This window comes from Orcinus orca, chromosome 16 (assembly GCF_937001465.1).
Source record: "Orcinus orca chromosome 16, mOrcOrc1.1, whole genome shotgun sequence".
Classification (NCBI taxonomy): Eukaryota; Metazoa; Chordata; class Mammalia; order Artiodactyla; family Delphinidae; genus Orcinus; species Orcinus orca.
The window spans coordinates 30,317,793-30,337,630 of NC_064574.1; the positions used below are offsets into that span (position 1 = coordinate 30,317,793).

The following is a 19,838-nucleotide window of genomic DNA, read 5'->3' on the forward strand; positions in this document are numbered from 1 at the left end:
ATTGAAGGTGAAGACAGACAAAAGTAAGTTGGATGTTAAGGCTGGTAAGCAAGTAAGATGGGTCTATTCATGGTCATGATAAGCAAGGCACTAGAAGGAAACAAGCCTTCTCCTTTGGCCATGCTTAGTTGGAGCTCACAATAGGGCATCCTATAAAGGCTTGATGGTTATTGGAGGTTATTAATAGGTAATATGAAAGTTTAGATGAAGAGGGTTAAATTGAAGGTACTTATGAACTCAGTGAAAATAGAAAAGCAGGAAAAAGCTTATGGTTAACCATTAGTAAGAGTCAGGGATTAAAGAAGATTTAGGTTTATTAAATTCAGTCAAAATTTTTTGATCACCTGCTGTGTGGTAAGCACTGGGGGTACGCTCCAAGGTTACAGAGATAAGATATGGTCCCTAGTGTGATCTACCTACAGGTAGATCATAACCTTTAGTGTGCAACATGTGTGAAGGAGGTATTCCCAGAGTCTTTGGGACTTAGAGAAAGAAACATTCAGCCAACCTGATGAGCCAGTAGAGCTGAATATTGAAGGGTAGGTCTGAATTCAAGAGAAGAAAGATGGGCAGAAACTTCAAAGCAAAAAGAGAAGTATGAACAAAGTCAGAGACTGGAAACAGTAGTCTTAGTTATAAGATACAAGATGGGAAGTCATGGGAGATGAGGCTTGGGGGATTGGTAGGAACTCGATCTTAGAAGGCATTGAATGTCAAGTGTGTCTGTTGGGGTTCTTGGTTGAAGATGACAAGAGTCCACTTTCTGTCTATTCTTTTCAACAGGAAGGGGTTTATTATAAGATAGTGGGTGACTTACAGAATCTGTGGGAGAGTCACCAGGAACAGAGCAGCCGTAGATGTACCCAACTACCCCGTATGACTCTCGTAGTGAAACCCCTGCAGAGGTGCTACAGAAGAACTCAATGCTTCCGCTGCCATGCTTGCCCAAAGACCAGATCTTCCTAGCACAGTCACCATCTCACATTGCTCACTTCTATCCCAAGTCTTATGTGGGACTGCTAGGAAGAAACTGGGTTCTTAGGCAGAACTGAGCTGCAAGAGAGTCTAGTGAATTTAGCTTTTAGTTTTTCAGCCTCTATAGAAAGAAAGTCAAGCTAGAAGTGGGTGGGGCTGGGTGCTGATTAAGTCACCTTACAGTATCTACAAATTTTCAGTACAGCTTAGAGTTTTTGTTTTTGTTTTTTATTTATTTTTGGCTGCGTTGGGTCTTCGTTGCTGCGCGCGGACTTTTTCTAGTTGTGGCAAGCAGGGGCTACTCTTTGTTGTGATGCGTGGGCTTCTCATCGCGGTGGCTTCTCTTGTTGCAGAGCACGGGCTCTAGGTGCGCAGGCTTCAGCAGTTGTGGCACACAGGCTCAGTAGTTGTGGCACACAGGTTTAGTTGCTCCGCAGCATGTGGGATCTTCCCAGACCAGGGCTTGAACCCGTGTCCCCTGCATTGGCAGGCAGATTCTTAACCACTGCGCCACCAGGGAAGTCCCCAGCTAAGAGTTTTGATTTCTAGGCAATGGGATAACATTGAAAGGTGTTAAAGACAAGGAGCGATATAGCCACATTTGTATATTGATCACTCGGGTTACCGTGTGCAACATGGATTTAGGAAGGGCCGATTGAGGGCTGTTACAGTAGCATGCTACAAATGGTGAGGGTAGAAGGGTTGGAGAAGATGCATCAAAGTAAAAACCACTTTGGAGGTAGAATTTAGCAGGATATGGTGATTGACTAATATATGAGAGAGAATAGGGTGATACTCTGTAGAGTGTATTTAGGGTGGAGTTTCCTTCTTTCTCCATTTCTGGGCTGGAGGAAACACCCGAACATGTGGAAACCCAGTGCTGGGCAGCCAGGGCCATATCCACAGCCCTCTAACGTCGGGTACCCTGGAGGTTGCAATCCTGCTCATCTACCACCTGCCAACCCGACCTTTCCTCCAGACCCCTTTCCCACTCCCCCAGGAGCACCCCAGGGGAATCCAGCTTTTCCCCCTGGTGGGCCTTGTCATCTATGCCACAGCTAGGGTATCCAGGATGCCAACCCTCAGGTCCCTACCCCCCTCCATACCCACCACCTGACCCTGGCGTTGGCTCCTGGCATGGTAGGACCAGGAATGGTAATGGACAAGAAGATGCAGAAGAAAATGAAGAACGCTTATAAAAAGAAGCAGAAACACCATAAGCATGGCAAGCATTCCTCCTCTTCCAGCAGTGACTCTGACTGAATACAGGGCCTGGACCCTTTCCTCCAGTCTCTCCAGTTCTTCTCTCCCATCAAGCTTTAGATGCCATCTTGTACTGGGGAAAATTAGCCCTTGTGTCCCTCCCCACCTCACGTCCGCAATCTGAGCCTCACTCTGCTATTCAGCCCTAACTCGCGAGGGAAAATGGGAGAAGGATTGCCATGGGCTAGCAAAGGCCATCTTCGCAGTGCTTTGATAGAACTTTTAGCTGATGAGTTTTGCAAGAGATCTAGTTTTTGAAGATGGTGAGATTTGAGCTAAATGCTGAAGACATGTGATTTTTTTATACACATTGTGTAAATGTGTAAAATGTGATTTTTTACATTCTTTTGTAATACTTATGCTTGGGGAGATGCTGTGCAAATTTAATTATGGGGGAAAAAAACAACCTATACCTTTCTTGTTTTAAAAAAAAAAAAAAGAGTATAGGGTAATCCATGTGGATATATCCAGCATAGTTGGGCATCATTAATCTGAGCTCAGGGGAGAGATTCCAAAGCCATGGCCTTTGAAGTCATTAGAGAAAGAGTGGGCCCTGGAGCCCACAAACCTCAGCCAAGGCACACTGGGCAAGAGGTGCTCATTAGTGAGACAGAAGGAGACCAGGAGAGAAGAGCACCTCAGAGGGCAAAGAGTAAAGCATGGAGAAGTGTTAGGTGGTCAACGGGGTTGAGTGCAGATGAGAGATCCAGTGGGAAAGAAGGAGCAGATGTCCTTAGGGCTTGGAGTATAGGGGCAGGTAATAACCTTTGCTGAAACAAATTGTGGCCATTTGTTGTGAGCTGCCAGTTACACTTACGAAACCCTTTTTTCCTCCCAACATGATTGAGGTACAGTTTATATAACAGAAATTCAAACATTTAAAATGTAGAATTCAGTGATTTTTAGTAAGTTTACCAAGTTATGCTGTCATCACTATAATTGTTTTAGAACTTTGTTAGTGGCTTTATTGATGCAATTTACATACCATAATTTTCACCCACTTAAAATTTACAATTCAGTGGTTTTCAGTATATTCACAGATATGTGCAACTATGACCAATTTTAGAACATTTTCATCACCTCAGAAGAGAAACGCTGTACCTTTTAGCTATTGCCTCTTAGTTTTAGAACTTTTTGCTCACCCCGGAAAGAAGCTTCTTGTCCATATACAGTTACTCCCCATTCCCACCCCCTGACAATCATTTACCAAGCCCTTTTTGCACACAGAACCAAGATCACACATGTATCTTGAAGAGAGGTGGTGTCAGGCACCACAGAGTGGTGGCAGTAGGCACGGGGGATGGGTTCTGTGGTTTGGAGAATACAAAGGTCTGAAAGTGAACCTGACATTGGTAACAGGAGAAGATGAAATAGACAGTACAGATGCCAACTGGGCTTCCCTCCTGGAGTCTTAGGAGGACCAGCTTCCTCTCTCACCTTGAGGTGTCTAAGGGTATAGAGGGGCTTTGGAAGTGTTTTGTTTTTGTTTTTAAACTGGTAGGAATGTAGGTGCCACCTAGAGCCAACTTGGCATTTGACTTTCAGAATCCAAAGATGTCTCAGGAACCAGGGAGCCACATTTCATCTTTCCCTTGAACATAACACAAGGAATCAGTAGTTTTGCCTCATTCTAGTTATTCCTGATTGGTTGAGCAATGTCAGCATATCCCTATGTAGGCATGTTTTCATGGGGGATATATAACACACTACTGGTAAAGATGGAGCGGGAAGCACTTTGGGGCTGGGCCTTCCAACAGTGCTTTTAAGCTATTCATGACCCACATGCTCCAGTGAGAACTTGGCAGCAGCTTCTCCTGAAGCAAGCGTATTATACGGCGTAACATACTCTAAGAGCTTCTCAGTTTTAATTACAAGTTTAGTGCTATAGGCAGAATGCAGCATCCTGAATTAAGGCTTTATCAGTTTCCATCTTCTAGTGGTTAAAAACTTTTGGAGAATTCCTCTTAATAAAAATTTTAACAAGCTTCTTATTGTTAACTCTAAACATGTCCATATTGAGGCCTAAAGCTTCCTCCAGTGCTGGGAAGCAACCCTGCCCTGCCCTTGTTTGAGCTGGAATAGGAAGCGGCTTCTCAGACTCGGCCCCCTCCTTTATTCTGCCACTGCCTTGCAGACTAGTATTTCACATCATCACCTTGGTATGGTATCCCATCCATGAAGTTGCCTCCCTCATTGCCCATCTTAGTGCTGTCTGAGAGAGGCAGAAGGTGATTTACAATCCTTAAGTCAAATGATTTTTCACTTACCTGGGACGTCTCAAGTGAACACTATATTTAAACAATGAGGTTGAAAAGATGTATGACTAAACAGTAAAGAAAGTTACTGCCAGTGTCAGTTTTTCAGAGGCTCCTTATCTATTAAGTGACGTCCCCAGGCTCCTTGGCTTCTTTGTCTCCCACTTCCTGTAATGGAGAACCCTCTTGTCAAACACTGGGAGCTGTTACACCATACCCATGGGCTATTCCCCGAAAACTTTTGCACCTGGGTACAGCATCAGCAAGAAAATAACCCTTTTTCCTTCCTCGTGTGGGCCCAGCCTCACATGCTTCTGACTTGGAGGGTTCCTACCCAGTAACACCAAGACCCAGATTGTCAGCAACTAAGAGAGCATCAGAACAGGGTCTAGCCTAGGAGTTGTTATTTGGATGTTCTTATACTAATGTTTGTTAATAATTCACTTTAAGAAGACTGCCTAGACCATGTAATCTTTGCTTCCTGCTATCCAAAGCTAATCCCATTAAAATTTCTAGAATGGAAATCCTTGTTAATTGCCTGGACCTTTTCACAAGGAAGGCTTTGTAAACTGGTTGGGAGTCTGGAGAATTTCATTCCTATCCATTTTTGGGTTTTCACTTTCTGTTTCTCCTCTACTCTCCCACCCCACCCCCAGGGCTACCAAGAAAAGAACAAATTCATTGCTGCACAAGGTAAAGTAAGATAATTTTTTACTCTTAGGCTTAACCATGAATGGATTTGGGATTTTTCTTCCAAATGCTAATAGATTACTCAGATGTATTAGCTTTTCTGTAATTATTACCACCTGAAAAAAATATAATCTACCTTGCAGGTTTATAACTAAGGGCCTTCATCTTGATGACTTAGTGTCCAGGGATCCTTTGAAAGAAATTCTTTTATATATGTGCATAAAAAATACTGGAGAAGGCTATACACACACATACAACACAGTCTAATGCGGTTCTCTGTCTTGGGGTCATTTGGGAAACTTAAGTTCAAACCAGGCTGCTCAGAATTTGAATTTGGATTTAGTCTCCAAAGAGGATTGGCCACCTCACTGGTCCAGGCTGACTCATCTCCTCCTCCCACTCATGGGCCTGAGCTCCACTATTACACACAGATAAGTGGTCTAAGAACCCTCAGAGCAGGGACCCAATGCCATGGTCCTATACATGCTCTGCACACGTTTCCATAGCCTGAAGTTCTAACAAGTGTCCTCACCTTTGGGATCCTAGCAAAATAAAAATCTTGATGTTTGCAGCACTAAAAAGTAATTGATGTTATTATGGTCCATCAAAACCCATTTATTTAATCACTCAACAAATATTTATTGACCATTTATTAATATTATGTGCCAGGCACTGGCCTAGATGATGGCGATATGTAGGGGAATAAAACAGAATATGGTCTCTGCCTTTTTGGAGCCTTTAGTTGGTAGAGGATAATTTATAGCAAAATAAACAGGAACTTTGGTAAGTGGCTATCGTGTTCAATACAGTAGCCACTGACCACATGTGGCTATTTAAAATAAAATTTGGGGGAGCTCCCTGGTGGTCCAGTGGTTAGGACTCTGTGCTTTCACTGCTGAGGGCCCAGGGCTCAATCCCTGGGTGTGGAACTAAGATCCCGCAAGCCATGTGGCGAGGCCGAAAAATAATAAAATAAAATAAAATTTTAAATCCAGTTCTTCAATCACACTAGTCACTTTTTTTTTTTTTCTGGTACGCGGGCCTCTCACTGTTGTGGCCTCTCCCGTTGTGGAGCACAGTCTCCAGACACGCAGGCTCAACGGCCATGGCTCACGGGCCCAGCCGCTCCACGGCATGTGGGATCTTCCCGGACTGGGGCACAAACCCGTTCCCCTGCATCGGCAGGCAGACTCTCAACCACTGCACCACCAGGGAAGCCTGCACGCTAGTCACATTTTAAGGCTCGATAGCTACATGTGGCTAGAGGCTACCATATTAGTGCAGATATGAAACATTTCCATCATCACAGAAAGTTCTGTTGGACAGTACTGTGATCGTGATAAAATAGGGATAGAGGTAACATGAGGCAGAGGTGGTCAGAAGTCTTAGATCTTCCTTGCCCTTGTAGTCTCCCACCAGGACCTGGCCCTTGCCTAACTGGACCCCACTTTCCCTCCCTCTGTAGCCATCTGTCAGTTCAGGTCCACCCTTCAAGGCCCACCTCAGCTACCACCTACTCAGTGATGATTTTGGCACCAACAACCACATATAATCTCATCCTCTCTTTGTTTGTCATGGGGCCTTGTTGATGCTAAAATAGTTCTTAAATTAAGTTCACCTTTGATTTCCCTGTTAGCCTTTTCTCAGACTCCCTCCCTCTTGAACTTCTCCACAGTACTTCACACTCCTTGAAACCCTCCTGTTATTTCCTGCCATTCAGTTCTCTTAATTTTTCTCACTTTTCAAAATATTGTTTCTCTAGCTCTTATTCTTCTTTCTGCCCCTTAAGTATAGTTTCTCTTCAATACTGTGGATGACTACTTCCCTTGAAACTCCATTCTTGTCTTTCATGGCACATTTCTGTCCATCCTTCTGCCTCCTGGGCTTTTTGTTCTGTCTGAACTTGAATAATGCTTGAAGATCCCCAGCGTTCTGTGTTTGACCCCTTCTTTGCTCCTCCCCCTCTGTATCCTCTTTGAGAGACCTCATCTAATACCCACCTCTGTTTGACTGGCTGCTGCCTCTCTTGAGCTCCAGAGCCACATTTTTTTGTTCTCTTCCGCTTGAATACCCCCACAGACTCTAGATTCAACATCAGAAACTGAAACGTGACTCTTCCTCGCCCCAAAGCTGCTTTTTCTCCTCTGTTCTTAAGAGACTGGAATGTAATCTATATTCATGGTGACTGGAATGTAATCTACCTAATCAACCAAACCAGATTTGGGGTCATCCAGATCTCCTACCTGTCCCTTGCTTTACATATGACTAGTCCTCTTGTTTCTCTCTCCAAAATCTGCCTTCTCTGACACACTTCCTTACTCTCATCTCTTCTTCCAGCTCTGTTGCAGCAGCCTACTGACTGATCCCTCTGGATCCTAGCTTTGCTCCTTGGATTCCTTCCACCAGAATGGCCTTTCTTAATGCAAAATTTTTGTCAGACTCTCATGAAAATCCTAGAATGATTTTTCATTATCTGTAAAACAAGCCTTCCTTAGCCTGGCCTCCATCCCTTTAGATCCTGGTACCTCACCTATCTTTCTAGCTTCATCTTCTACCTTCTACACACCCTACACAGTGACCTCACTGAACTCCTTACAGTCCCTGGATGTCTCATGCTCTTACTTGCTGCTAGCCCCCTGCACCTCTGCCTGGAGTACCTCTTCTCCCTATGCCTCCTTTCTAGACTCCCATCTACTTTATCTGTCCTAACATATGGCTCAAATGTCATCTCCTCCAGGAGATATTTCCTGACCTTGCCAGGCAGTGAAATAATTCCACCTCTGTACATCTTTCCGCTATGTGTCCACTTCTGTCATTATTTGTTTTTCTTTTTAATATTTTTCTTTTTACCAAAGGGAATACAAATTTTAAGAAAGTCAAAAGGTATTACAAGGTCTATAAAAACAAAGTTCTCCCCCCTTTCGTCTAAACTTTTTTAGTCTAAAGCAGCCATTTTTATCTGTTGACTTTTTCTTATTATAGATAACTTATTTAATCCTCTTACAAACTACCTCACACTCAGACATGTCCCTTTTCCCCATTCTCCTAGTGGAGTTAAATCACAATTTGTGGTGAAGATAATACTTGTTATTTACATTCTTATTACTATGCCAATATTATTCACAGCTTAAGCACATAATATTATATAATTTTTTGGTACAGTTTTTGGTTTCCCTCTTTCCCAAGAGTTAATAATTGCCTTTTTTCCTTATTCACTTAGTTCTTTATATACCTAGCACTGATTTTTTTTCTTTTAAACTCTTTGCTAGAAGTATATATTTCCTCTCAGTACCCTCAGATACATGAGGTTTAATTTTTTTAGTTTAATTTTTTATCTTGGGGTCCTTCTAGAACCTTTTTCCTTCAGTTCCATTCTGGATTGATCTAGCCTCTGGCAGAGTAATTATCCTGAGCCTTCCCTTTACCAACACCCTGGAAATTCTGTTAGTCTCTCTCCTGTGTTAGATCCCACTTTTTTCTTATTCTTTGTGCCCTTCTAGTGACTTTCTGGAAAAGGCTGCGTGGGATGTAAATTTTAAATTTCAGCCTAAGCAATTTACCCAACCTCTCTGGTTAATGACACCCACCTCAGAGCATGGTAAGAAGGAGTAAATGAGATATAAAGCACATAGCTCACTATCTCGCCCATAACATAGGTATTCTGTAGGGGTCGTGATTTCTAATCCTCAACTATAGCATCCTTGGGAAACATTGTTCATGTGTTCTCTTTTTATTTTAAGAACCTCACATCCCCACTTCACTCCCTAGTGAAGTGCCTGGCACATACATGGTGGATACACAGGAAATGTTCAGTTAGTAGGTAGGTGGATGGGTAGATGGATGATATATTTAGCTGGGGGCATGTGGGCACAGGCTTACAAAAGTCAGGAATGAACGTTCCCAGTTTCCCAGCATCTTTCTTCCTCTTGGTGTGTGTTCTCATCTTTGCTCTTGGCTACTGTAGGACCAAAAGAAGAAACGGTGAATGATTTCTGGAGGATGATCTGGGAACAAAACACAGCCACCATTGTCATGGTGACCAATCTGAAGGAGAGAAAGGAGGTGAGTGGAGAAATTAGATAGAATGGCCCCTGATACAGGCATGACCAACAGAGGGACTGCTTTGCTGGAGTTCTGTGTTTGAGCCTAGGCTTTCCACCCTTTGTGGCTTCTGTGCCTGTCATTCATCCAGACAGGACCCAGGCCAATGTGCCTACTACACTTTCCTGTGGCCTGGAAGCCTCCGATGAACTCAGAGGTATACCTAGGGCACACCCTGTGTCTGGTGACCAAACAGCTCACCTTAGAACCAAAACATCCTGGAAGAAAGACTTGGGCCATTAGACAAGGAAAAGTCACAGTGGGGCTTTTCTCCCCTGGCTTCTCTAGTCCCTCACTCCCCTGGTTTTTTTGTTTTTGTTTTTGTTTTGTTCCTCCTCCTGAGATAGCAGAGGGAGCCGTATGAACTGAGACCCTGCAGGGCACAAGGAAATGTGAGCCCCTGAACTGATCCTTCAGGCAGCCTTCTGACTGGTTCTTTTCTTTCTGTGACTGCCAAGTCCATGCCTGGTCAGCTCCATCACTGGGCCACAGCCAACACCAGTCCTGAGTCCTGGATCAGGCCCCAGAGAGGAATCCCAATTCGGGATAGTCTCTCTCCAGGATGGCCCTAGAGTCAACCTGATACCCACACTGGGCTGTTGGATGTATTGATTGGCTTAGGAGGGATAGCTTTAGGGCTGGGCTTTAGGTTCATTTTCTCCAACCCTACCTCTGGCTCTTGGGAGCTGTCCAAGGCCTAGTCAACCAGAGAAGGCCTTGGGCCTCTCGTGGCAGGTTTTACAGTCTGCATCAATCCACCCTGGTGACTCCCTCATAGCAGGTTGCTCATTCCAGGGGATCAGACAGACTTACCCCTAGAGCATGACCTAGGATATTGTGGAAGTACAGATTTTGTAGGTAAAATGGCTTCCGATTTGCCCTGAACTGAGAGACTAGAGGTGGGAAAGAGTGAGAAGTATAGGGCTGGGGCTCTGCATAAGTTAAGAGATTGTGCTAAACAGGATAGAAGCTGAGGAACTTAAAAAAAGAACAGTTAGGGAGTTCCTTGGTGGCCTGGTGGTTAGGATTCTGGGCACTGCTGTGGCCTGGGTTCAGTCTCTGGTCAGGGAGCTGAGATCCTGCAAGCAGCATGGCATGGCAAAAAAAAAGGAACAGTTAAATAAGTCTGTAGCTGACTGAGGTGAGAGAAGAGGCCATAGGGCTTTCTGAGGATTTTAGTCTGGGCTTTTGTGGTCCTTTTCTTTAGGGCCCTTTGCACCTGTTGTGGGCGGGAGGTCTCAGGTCAGGGGGGTGCATGTCTGTTTCTTTCCAGTGTAAGTGCGCCCAGTACTGGCCAGACCAAGGCTGCTGGACCTATGGGAATATCCGTGTGTCAGTAGAGGATGTGACCGTACTGGTGGACTACACAGTGCGGAAGTTCTGCATTCAACAGGTACTGTCTCCTACCTCCTTTCTTGGTTCTCATTTAGAATCTGCTGACCATTAAGAGGGCAGAACAGGCCGAGTCATCCCCATCTTACTCAGAGTGGTCAGGAATTGCTGAGTGTGCAAAATGTTCGAACTCTGAAATCAGAGTTCTGGGCTCCCAGGGGATTTTTCTTCTTTTTTTTTTTTTTTTTCTTGTTTTTTTCTTTCGGTCAAAGCTAAGGGGGGAAGATTTTCATGACTTCATGGCTGGGAGAAAAAGTATTACTGAGATGGAGTTTGGTCATCTTAGGTATGAACCAAGTGCATCAGGAGGTATTGCACCAGTATCTTCTGGTACTTGACTTACCTCTCCTCCTTTCTTACCCCAAAGGCTCCTGACATCAAGGATGTGGTGGGCCCTGCTCCTGACCCTCCAGGGTGACCCTGGAGGCTTGAGCAAAGGTTGCCTTCAGCTGAGGGCACTGTGGTGCTATGAAAAGAGGGCTTACCAAGACTCAGGAGACCTGCATTTTAGTTCTGACCTTGCCTTTTACTAATCCTGGGACCTAGACCAGGTCATTTAACTTTTCTGAGTTTCACATTTCACATCTGTAGGCTGTGAATAATAGTAACAGCCTGCCTACCCCATGGGGTTTCTGGGAAGGTTCTCTGTCCATGGTTAAAACTTGCTTGGGAAGTTTAATCCTCTCACTTTCCCATTGTCAGTGATAGCCACAGCTGGCCCTGGCCCCTAAGCCTCACCCTCCTTCCCCTGGTGCTGCCCTACCCCAGGGTATCAGGGCCAACACACAGGGATCTCTTCAATTCACAGGTGGGCGACGTGACCAACAGAAAGCCACAGCGCCTCATCACTCAGTTCCACTTTACCAGCTGGCCAGACTTTGGGGTGCCTTTCACCCCGATTGGTATGCTCAAGTTCCTCAAGAAGGTGAAGGCCTGTAACCCGCAGTATGCAGGGGCCATTGTGGTACACTGCAGGTCAGTGTGGCCTGACCCTTGGCTCCCCACTCATGTCACATTCTGCTCCCATGCTGAGAGCAGGGAAGGCACAGGGGCCCTGGCTGAGGAGGCTGGCACAGAGCAGATGAGCTCTTGGGGCGCCAGGGCAGCATCCAGAGAGACTCTTCAAGAAAACTAGGTGCTGGGTGGGAAAGCACTTGAGGAAAGAGGGAAGGGCAATCCTCCAAGATTGGGGGTGGGGTGACCACTGCTATGAAGCCAAGAAGCTAGGTTGAGTGCTACCTTGTGTACTTGGAATCTTCAGACCATTCTAAGTGTCAGGGTTCTCTGGTCCTGATAACTAGAGGTAGGGAGTTCAGGGTACAGTGGAGTTGTTGGCTCCGTGAGAGTCCATACAGAATTAGCTCTACCCCATACAGAATTAGAATTTAAAGAGCCCTACCCTGTGCTGAAGAAAGAGCCCTACCCTGTGCTGCCCCCTCCCTGGGTGTTCCCACAAGACATGCTAGCCATCCCAGTAATACTCCTGCTCTCTGGCTACAGTGCGGGTGTAGGGCGTACAGGAACCTTTGTCGTCATTGATGCCATGCTGGACATGATGCATACAGAGCGGAAGGTGGACGTTTATGGCTTTGTAAGCCGGATCCGGGCACAGCGCTGCCAGATGGTGCAAACAGACGTGAGTGGTTTGTGGGTAGGGGGCATTCCAGGACCAAAACATCTACCCGCCTCATGGATTACTCAGCCTCCCAGGTTATTGTAAATGGTCATCATACAGTGTGATGAAGGGCGCTTATAAATTACGTATTAAAAGAACTATGGAGCACAGAGGAGGCTGTGCCTAGGGGAATCTGGAAGGTGGGGCAGATGTCATTTGCACTAGACTGTAAGGATATGGAACAGGTCCTGAGGGAAGTAGGTATGTGGGCAGCCAAGGGAGCCATTGCCACAGAGTTGTGATGCAGCTTAGCCAGGTCCAGGAGCAGCAGTGAGATCAGCTCTGTGGTTAGGGCATGGAGTTCAAAGGGCACAGCACTGGGAGGGGAGGGGGGCTGGCACAGGTTTTGTGTGTCACCAGAATTTGACAACCCCTCAGTCTATCTAGTCTGTGCTCTCTGAATGAGCAGGAGTTGGAATTGTCCTTCTCTCCAGGAGGGTACCAGAGTAGGACCCTCCCTCCCAAGTTTAAGCACCCCCAGAGGGACTCATGCCTTTTGAGTCCTGCCTCCCTGAATTGGGACAAGAGTGAATCATTTTATCTCTGCTAGGATTGAAGAAGTGGACTGAAGTGAAATGGGAGTGGGAGGGAGTGCTCTGGCACCACCAGGACCATGTGTATAACTGGGAACTCGGGCATCATCTGCATTTCAGATGCAGTACGTCTTCATATACCAAGCCCTTCTGGAGCATTATCTCTATGGAGATACAGAACTGGAAGTCACCTCTCTAGAAACACATCTGCAGAAAATTTACAACAAAATCCCAGGGTCCAGCAACAATGGATTAGAGGAGGAGTTTAAGGTAAGTTGGAGCTGAGCTCTTTCAGGATGAAGGATCTATGTGACCTACAGAATACAGGATGCTTGACTCCTTGTGGATTTACCAACAAATGGTTAATCCCCTTGCAAAGCATGTGGGTGGTTAAGGAGGTGGGTCTCTGGCCCTTTACTCATACCCTAGTCATTCTCAACCCATCCTGCATGTTAGAGTCACTTGGGTTGTGTTTAGGGGGGAAAAAAAACAAAAACAGGCAATGGTATTTTTTTTAAGTCCCCCAGCTCCCCCTCCCAGGTAATTATAATGTACAGCAAGAGCAAACATTCTCTGCAAAGTAAATATTTTTGGCTTTGCATGCCATACGGTCTCTATTTGCAACTACTTAGCACTGCTGTTATAGCACAAAAGCAGCCATAAACACCCCATAAGCAAATGAGCATGGCAGTGTTTCCATAAAACCTCATTTGCAATCAGCAGACCAGATTGGCTCATGGACCGTAGATTGCTGACCCCTGCTGTATGCCATTAGACAGTGGTTCTCAACTCACCTAAGGGACATGTCACACTCTCATCAATAAAAGTGCTCCCAGAAGCAAGAGATAGATTCTGGATTGGGATGGGGAAGACCAACTGCCTTAAAGCACTCCTGAAGCTATAATGTACACATGAATTACCTCGGGATCCTATTATGATGCAGGTTCTGTTTCAGCTGGTCTGAGTTGGGGCCTGAGATTCTGCATATATAACAAGACGAGGCTGATGCTGGTTTATGGGCTACACTTTGAGTAGCAAAAATCAAGAAGGAACCTTGGAATAAGGAGAAGGGAGGATATATATTTGAATAAGGTTTTCTAAAGAATCTAAGACAGCCTCTGGGAGTAGAACAGCAGGGAGAGAGGGAGAAAGGGCACATTGTCTCCTATAAGAGTAGATTACTTGTTCCAGGATCATAAAATTTCAGTCTAAGGGAATCACAGGAACCGGGAAAACAGTGTTTCCCAAACACTCTTGGCTTATTAAAGACAGAAAAACAGTGTTCTGATAAGAACATGTGAAAATGTTGGAGGTCAGGGCTCTGCTGAAAAGAGCAGTATGCCAGTGTGCCCTGGATGCAGGTCCAGTGACAGACATAATCTTGTCAAGTCCAGTTACTGAGATCAGTAATGCTTCCCCTCCCCTTCCCAATTCAGAAATTAACATCAATCAAAATCCAGAATGACAAGATGCGGACTGGAAACCTTCCAGCCAACATGAAGAAGAACCGGGTTTTACAGATCATTCCATGTAAGAGCCCTCTCCCCACCCAAAGCCTTAATGCCCCATCCCCCTTTCCCTTCACCCTTTGAACTTCTTGGGTACTAGTTAATGATCAGCTTGGAGACAAGAATTATGGCATTGTCTCTTATTGTTCCCAGTTCTTCAGTGGCTTCTGGAAAGAGCATGAAGCCCAAAGGTTTTCTGCCTCCTGGGCTAGGAACAGGCATGTTGTTGCCCAGCTGGAATTATATCTTCTCAGAGCTGAGGTTGGGGGGGATAGATGGAAAGAGAGGGAGAAGACGACAGGTGATGCTGGAGAGCCACAGGCTGCTGTCCTTCTTGCAGATGAATTCAACAGAGTGATCATTCCAGTTAAGAGGGGTGAGGAGAACACAGACTACGTGAACGCATCCTTCATTGATGTAAGTGGTGGCTGTGTCCCCAGAGCTCCCAACACTCCATGGAGATTCAGCTGGGCCTTGCAGTGCTCCCCTCCCAATGCTTGGAAGGGTGGTCTTTGAGTCAGTCATCAAATACAGAACTGATACCCTTCCTGTACACTAGGTCTGTCAGGGCCCCAGTTTGGAAGGAAAAGTTCACAGCACAGACCAAAGGCTAAAAACACTAACCTCTGCTCCTTCCCATTCCTGCTGTCTCCATCCTAGCCCCAGCCCCCACTTCCCTCATCTTCTTACAAAGAGACCAGCATGCCAGCCAGGGTTTGGTCCTTGGCCAGAGGGGAGCTCTGCCTGGGATGTGTTTGTCTCCAGGCAGCCCCTGTCCCATCCCAGTGGCCTGTCTTCTCCACTAGCCCCTCCCTGATCAAACCATTTCACTCCTGCCATTGACCTGGATTGTATAGGGCTACCGGCAGAAGGACTCCTACATCGCCAGCCAGGGCCCTCTTCTCCACACAATTGAGGACTTCTGGCGAATGATCTGGGAGTGGAAATCCTGCTCTATCGTGATGTTAACAGAACTGGAGGAGAGAGGCCAGGTGAGCTCAAAAAGGTCCTGGGCTGTAGGAGACAAGAGACACATGAAGAAAAGCGGGGGTGGGGGGGTGGTGCTAAGAGGGTATTTGGACTTTTTCTTTGACTTAAACTAATCAAAGAGCCATTGCCCAGCTGCTTGGTATCTGAATAGTCAGCTTCTCTCAGGACTGGTCAGAGCCTCCATTCGGTTCCCAGACAGTTCACACCCTCTCATTTCTCTCCTGAATACGGTCTCCCCAAGCCTAGCTTTGTGCACACCCTCTGCACCCCACCTCCACGGGCAGGGCAGAGCTAGTGAGAGGAGGGATACAGAGCCCGACTGAGGCTCCGACATGGAGCTTGTGTGAGTGTCTCTAAGGAGAGAGTGCCTTCCAAGCCAGCGAAATTAACTAGAAGACTGGTGGGAAGATGGGTCACTTCTTTGCTGACTAAACAAAAGAAAACAATAGAATTTGAGAAATAACTTTTGTTAACATTCAATAACAAGGAAATCTTCTAAAGAAAAAAGCCCTTGAGAATTGTCAGCGTACTCAGAATATAAAGGGACCTTAGAGGCCCCCTAGGCCAGCTCCCATTCAGTGTAGGAAATCTCTTAACACTATTTCTGGATCAGAACCTTGCAGCCTCTACTGAGCGTTTTAAATCTCAGCGGTCACTCTTTCTCTGCCCACCTCCCACCCCACCCCTCTCAGTATTACTTGTGGCTCAGTCTGTGTTCAGATAGTGCTTATTATCTTCAGACTCTTTCTGCTGTGGTGCACAGTGTAGTAAATGGGTGCTTCATGATGCCTGGTGCGCAGCTTAACAGGGGTCAGAATCGAGAGAAAGAGCAGGAGAGGCTAGCAAGGGCCCAGGGGAAAAGGTCCTTCTAAGCCATAGTGAAGAGTTTGAATTTTGTAAAGCAGTTGAAGAACTCTTGACAATATCAGACTTGTAGTTTTTTTAAAATCCATCTGGCTATGGTGAGGAGGACATATTAGAAATGAGCAGGCAAGCCAGAAGCAGAGAGGAAACTGCAGCAGTAATGCTGGTGGCCTGGACTCAGCAGGGGTGGTGAGAAGGGATCTGCCCCAAGAGATGGTGCAGAGGTGGGGTGGACTGGACTGGGGGAAGGGGGGAGAGGAAGAATTAAATACATTTTTTACATTGGTTTTTCCAAGCCACATCTTTCCCATTCTGTACTTGGGCAGTTTGTTTATTTTAACCTTGATACAGCCTTGATATTTGCTCACCCTGATGTACTGTTATGTCAAGATTTTTTTCAGATTTAATCGTTTAACTCATTAGTTGTTCTTCTCGGATTTGTATCATGTATCTAATCAACAGACATACATTATAGGTCTTCACCTATCATTAATAACAGTACTGATGAGGTGAGATATTTGGAGGAAGCGTACACCTGAGTGACAAAGTTGTCACTTTGTCACCCGCAGTTGGGGGATGAGCTACTTTGTTATCAGGAATTAGGTGCATGTCTCCTGACCCTCTCTGATAAGCTGTGATGGAACGTACATATAGACCAGGGACCTACATGAGGTTCCCTCCACACTTCCACCCTCTGGATCTATGGTGGACAGGTCCAAAGAGCAGGCAGAAAAAGCTGGAATGGCGAGCACATTCTCAGTCCACTGCCCTGTAATAAAAAGCAGCCCAGTGAATACCTCAGACTCTGTCTAGTCAGATTGTCAGGCTTTTCCATCCTTGAAGTAGACCTAGTGAGAGTACAGGGCAGAAGGGCAGGAAGCATTTCTCACCGGTAGAGGTGGGGAGAGAGAGGACACGCACACACAAGTTTTCCTGCCTGTTGGCCAGGCCTGCAGTCAGTTGGATGAGGCCCATTCCCCTCTACCTACTAACACTGTGCCTATGCTTCTGTGTTAGGACCAGTGAAACAGAAGCTTCTGAAGTGGAACAGAACAGGTTATAGTAACATTCTTTACCAGCCTCACCGGCCTCTAAGATAAAATTTTACTTTCTGTTCCACCTCCCATTCATCTTATCAAGTGTAGCTCCCAGAGATATTAACACAGTAAGCCTAAGTGAGACAATGAAGGGTGTCTCCATTTATACATTCTGACACCACTCCCTACCCCCAATTTAAATTCCAAGAAAAAGTCTGATCCAAAAATGTAAATTCTGTATACATTAAAATTCCAAAGGAATTAAAACCTAAAATTCTCTTCTCCCTGTTTTATTTTTCTGCACCATTTAAACCGGGGGGTGCACCAAGAGGCTTGGTAAGGCCTGAGTTCCTCTTATCAGCTGCAGCTTGATGCATCCACCATCATCATCAGAGTGGGCAGAGCAGCTCTAGCAGTTTCTGCATGGTGTCACCTCAACCCAAGGCCACATTCTACTTCTCCAGAGAGACAATAAAACATGATAGACCCTTGTTAGACCCTTGCCCACAAAGCTCTGTATCACCATCACTGTTTTCAGCCCCAGACCATAGCAAGAAACTTAGTGCTATCTAGGGGAAAGAGGGGTAAACAAAGACAGCAAGAGAAAAGACTGAAAAGCTTCTCTGTTTCAGCTTCTTTAGGGATACCAATATCTAGAGTCCATAACCTGAAAATACAAATATTAGATTAAACCCCAGTTCCCAAGCATTCTTCTACTAGACTTGAACACCAACTCCTCATCTCCGATCACCCACAGATGACTCCAACACCTGGCTTGCTGCCCCTTTTTTGATTCCTATTTGTTTCTATTCTTGGAAGCAAAAGTATGTATGTGGGTGATCCATCTACTCTTGTCTTTCAGCTTCTCAGCCTCCTTAGCCATCCAGTTCCATGGTCAAACCACAATCTTGTCATCCCCCCATATCTGCACTGCCTTTGGAATATCAACATTAGGCATCCCGCCCTGTTTACCATCTCCTGTCCTTTCACCTCACTACTTCTCTTTTCTTACTCCAGTAATTCTTTGTCCTCATCAGGTCCTTAGAGCCATTGGCTTCTCCATTTTTCAATCTCAATCACCCCAGTAATGTCCCCACCTTCCTTCTTACTCTGTTAAGAGTTTTTGTGACTTGACATGATTATAATCCCTCCCTTCTTAACATGCACTATTCCCTCATGGTCTCTTACTTTCATGGCAAGGTCTCTACCCTATTAAACTCAATTATATGCCTGCATCTGGTATCAAACATTACTGGGAGAAAACGCAAAATGGTGCTGCGTGGTCTCACATTGAATTCGTGACCACAAATCTAATATGGGTAATTAGTGTCACCTACCAATCCTACTTCCCTTCCTTCTCTTTCCTCAGACCTTCAACATTCCCTCTTGCCTATCCCATCACACTCACACCTTATCTTTTGATCTCATTCTTCTCCAAGAAAGCAGACAAGAATGCTCTCATCTTCTTACCCCCAAGCAGCCAGCCTGGGGCTGGATGAATCTGTATCCATTCGTCCATTCTCTTGTCTTCTCTCTGGTTGCAGTAGAAAAGTGTTCCTACATTTCTCAGTCCAACTATCCACTGTGCCCTGATCCCTTCCTCTCCTGTCTTCTCAAGAATGTTGCTGCTCTCATTATCTTCTCTCACCTCCATCCGTAAATAGTTCCCCTCTCTCCTCTATACTCTTATCAGCCTATTGTTACTTTCCTATCTTTAAAAAACAAAGATCTCCTAACCCCACATTTCCTTCCATGTGCCATCCCATTTCTCTCTACCCCTTCCTAGCAAAACTCCTTTAAAAAGCGTTGGCTTTCTCCCCTCACATTCTCTCATCCTGTTCCTTCTAGCCTTGACTCCTTGGACTGCTTCAGTCAAGATCACCGGTGACCGCCGTCTGCCCAATGCAAAAGTTATTTCTCTTTTCTTGTCTTTCTTGTACCTTTGTAGCAGCGTGTGAAACCATCAACACACACTTCTTCCTCCCCAAGACATTTTCTTCCCTTGACTTCCATGATGTCACCCCCTCCCCGCTCACTGGCCTGGCAACTCCTTTGTTATTTCTTTTGTGACCTCCTCCTCCTCTGCATGACCTCTAATCATTGGAGTGTCCAACACTCAGGTCTTAACCCACTTTTGTTCTCTTTTGATACACTATTCCTTGAGGATCTCATCCAACTCTGTGGCTTTAAATACTATATGTCAGGGACTCTCACATCTATGTCTCTAGCCCAGTTACCCCCCACCTTCCCAGTTGTGGACCGGTGTATCCACATAGCTACTTGATATCTTCTCATGGATGTCTGTTAAGAATCTCAAACTTCATATGGCCCAAATAAAATTTGGTTTCCTCCTTTCCCTCATACTGGTTCATCCCACCCTACCCATCTCAGTAAATTGTACCACCTTCCACCCAGATGCTCGTATCAGAAGTCTAGGAGTTACCTTTATTCCTCTCCTTTTCTCACTCTCCACAGCCAGTCTGTCAGTGAGTCCTGATGTATGCTGAGCATATCCACTTCTCTTCAGTGTAACTCCTGTCACCCGCATGCAAACC

At 45.6% G+C, this 19,838-nt stretch overlaps 1 protein-coding gene and 1 pseudogene across 7 annotated transcripts in view; both read left to right on the forward strand.

Annotated features, from left to right (window-relative positions):
• LOC117198575 (proline-rich protein 13-like) overlaps positions 1–5,169 on the forward strand; it is a 134,057-nt pseudogene extending 128,888 nt beyond the window's left edge.
• The window catches only part of PTPRA (protein tyrosine phosphatase receptor type A), a 185,624-nt gene that overhangs the window by 155,648 nt on the left and 10,138 nt on the right, over positions 1–19,838 (forward strand). For all 7 annotated transcript variants that reach the window (XM_049698771.1, XM_049698772.1, XM_049698773.1 and 4 more), the window contains 9 exons: positions 5,150–5,186; positions 9,148–9,245; positions 10,558–10,677; positions 11,485–11,651; positions 12,177–12,312; positions 13,005–13,154; positions 14,321–14,414; positions 14,733–14,809; positions 15,250–15,384. In XM_049698771.1, the coding sequence (XP_049554728.1) occupies positions 5,150–5,186; positions 9,148–9,245; positions 10,558–10,677; positions 11,485–11,651; positions 12,177–12,312; positions 13,005–13,154; positions 14,321–14,414; positions 14,733–14,809; positions 15,250–15,384 (1,014 nt within the window). The remainder of the gene's footprint in view (positions 1–5,149; positions 5,187–9,147; positions 9,246–10,557; positions 10,678–11,484; positions 11,652–12,176; positions 12,313–13,004; positions 13,155–14,320; positions 14,415–14,732; positions 14,810–15,249; positions 15,385–19,838) is intronic.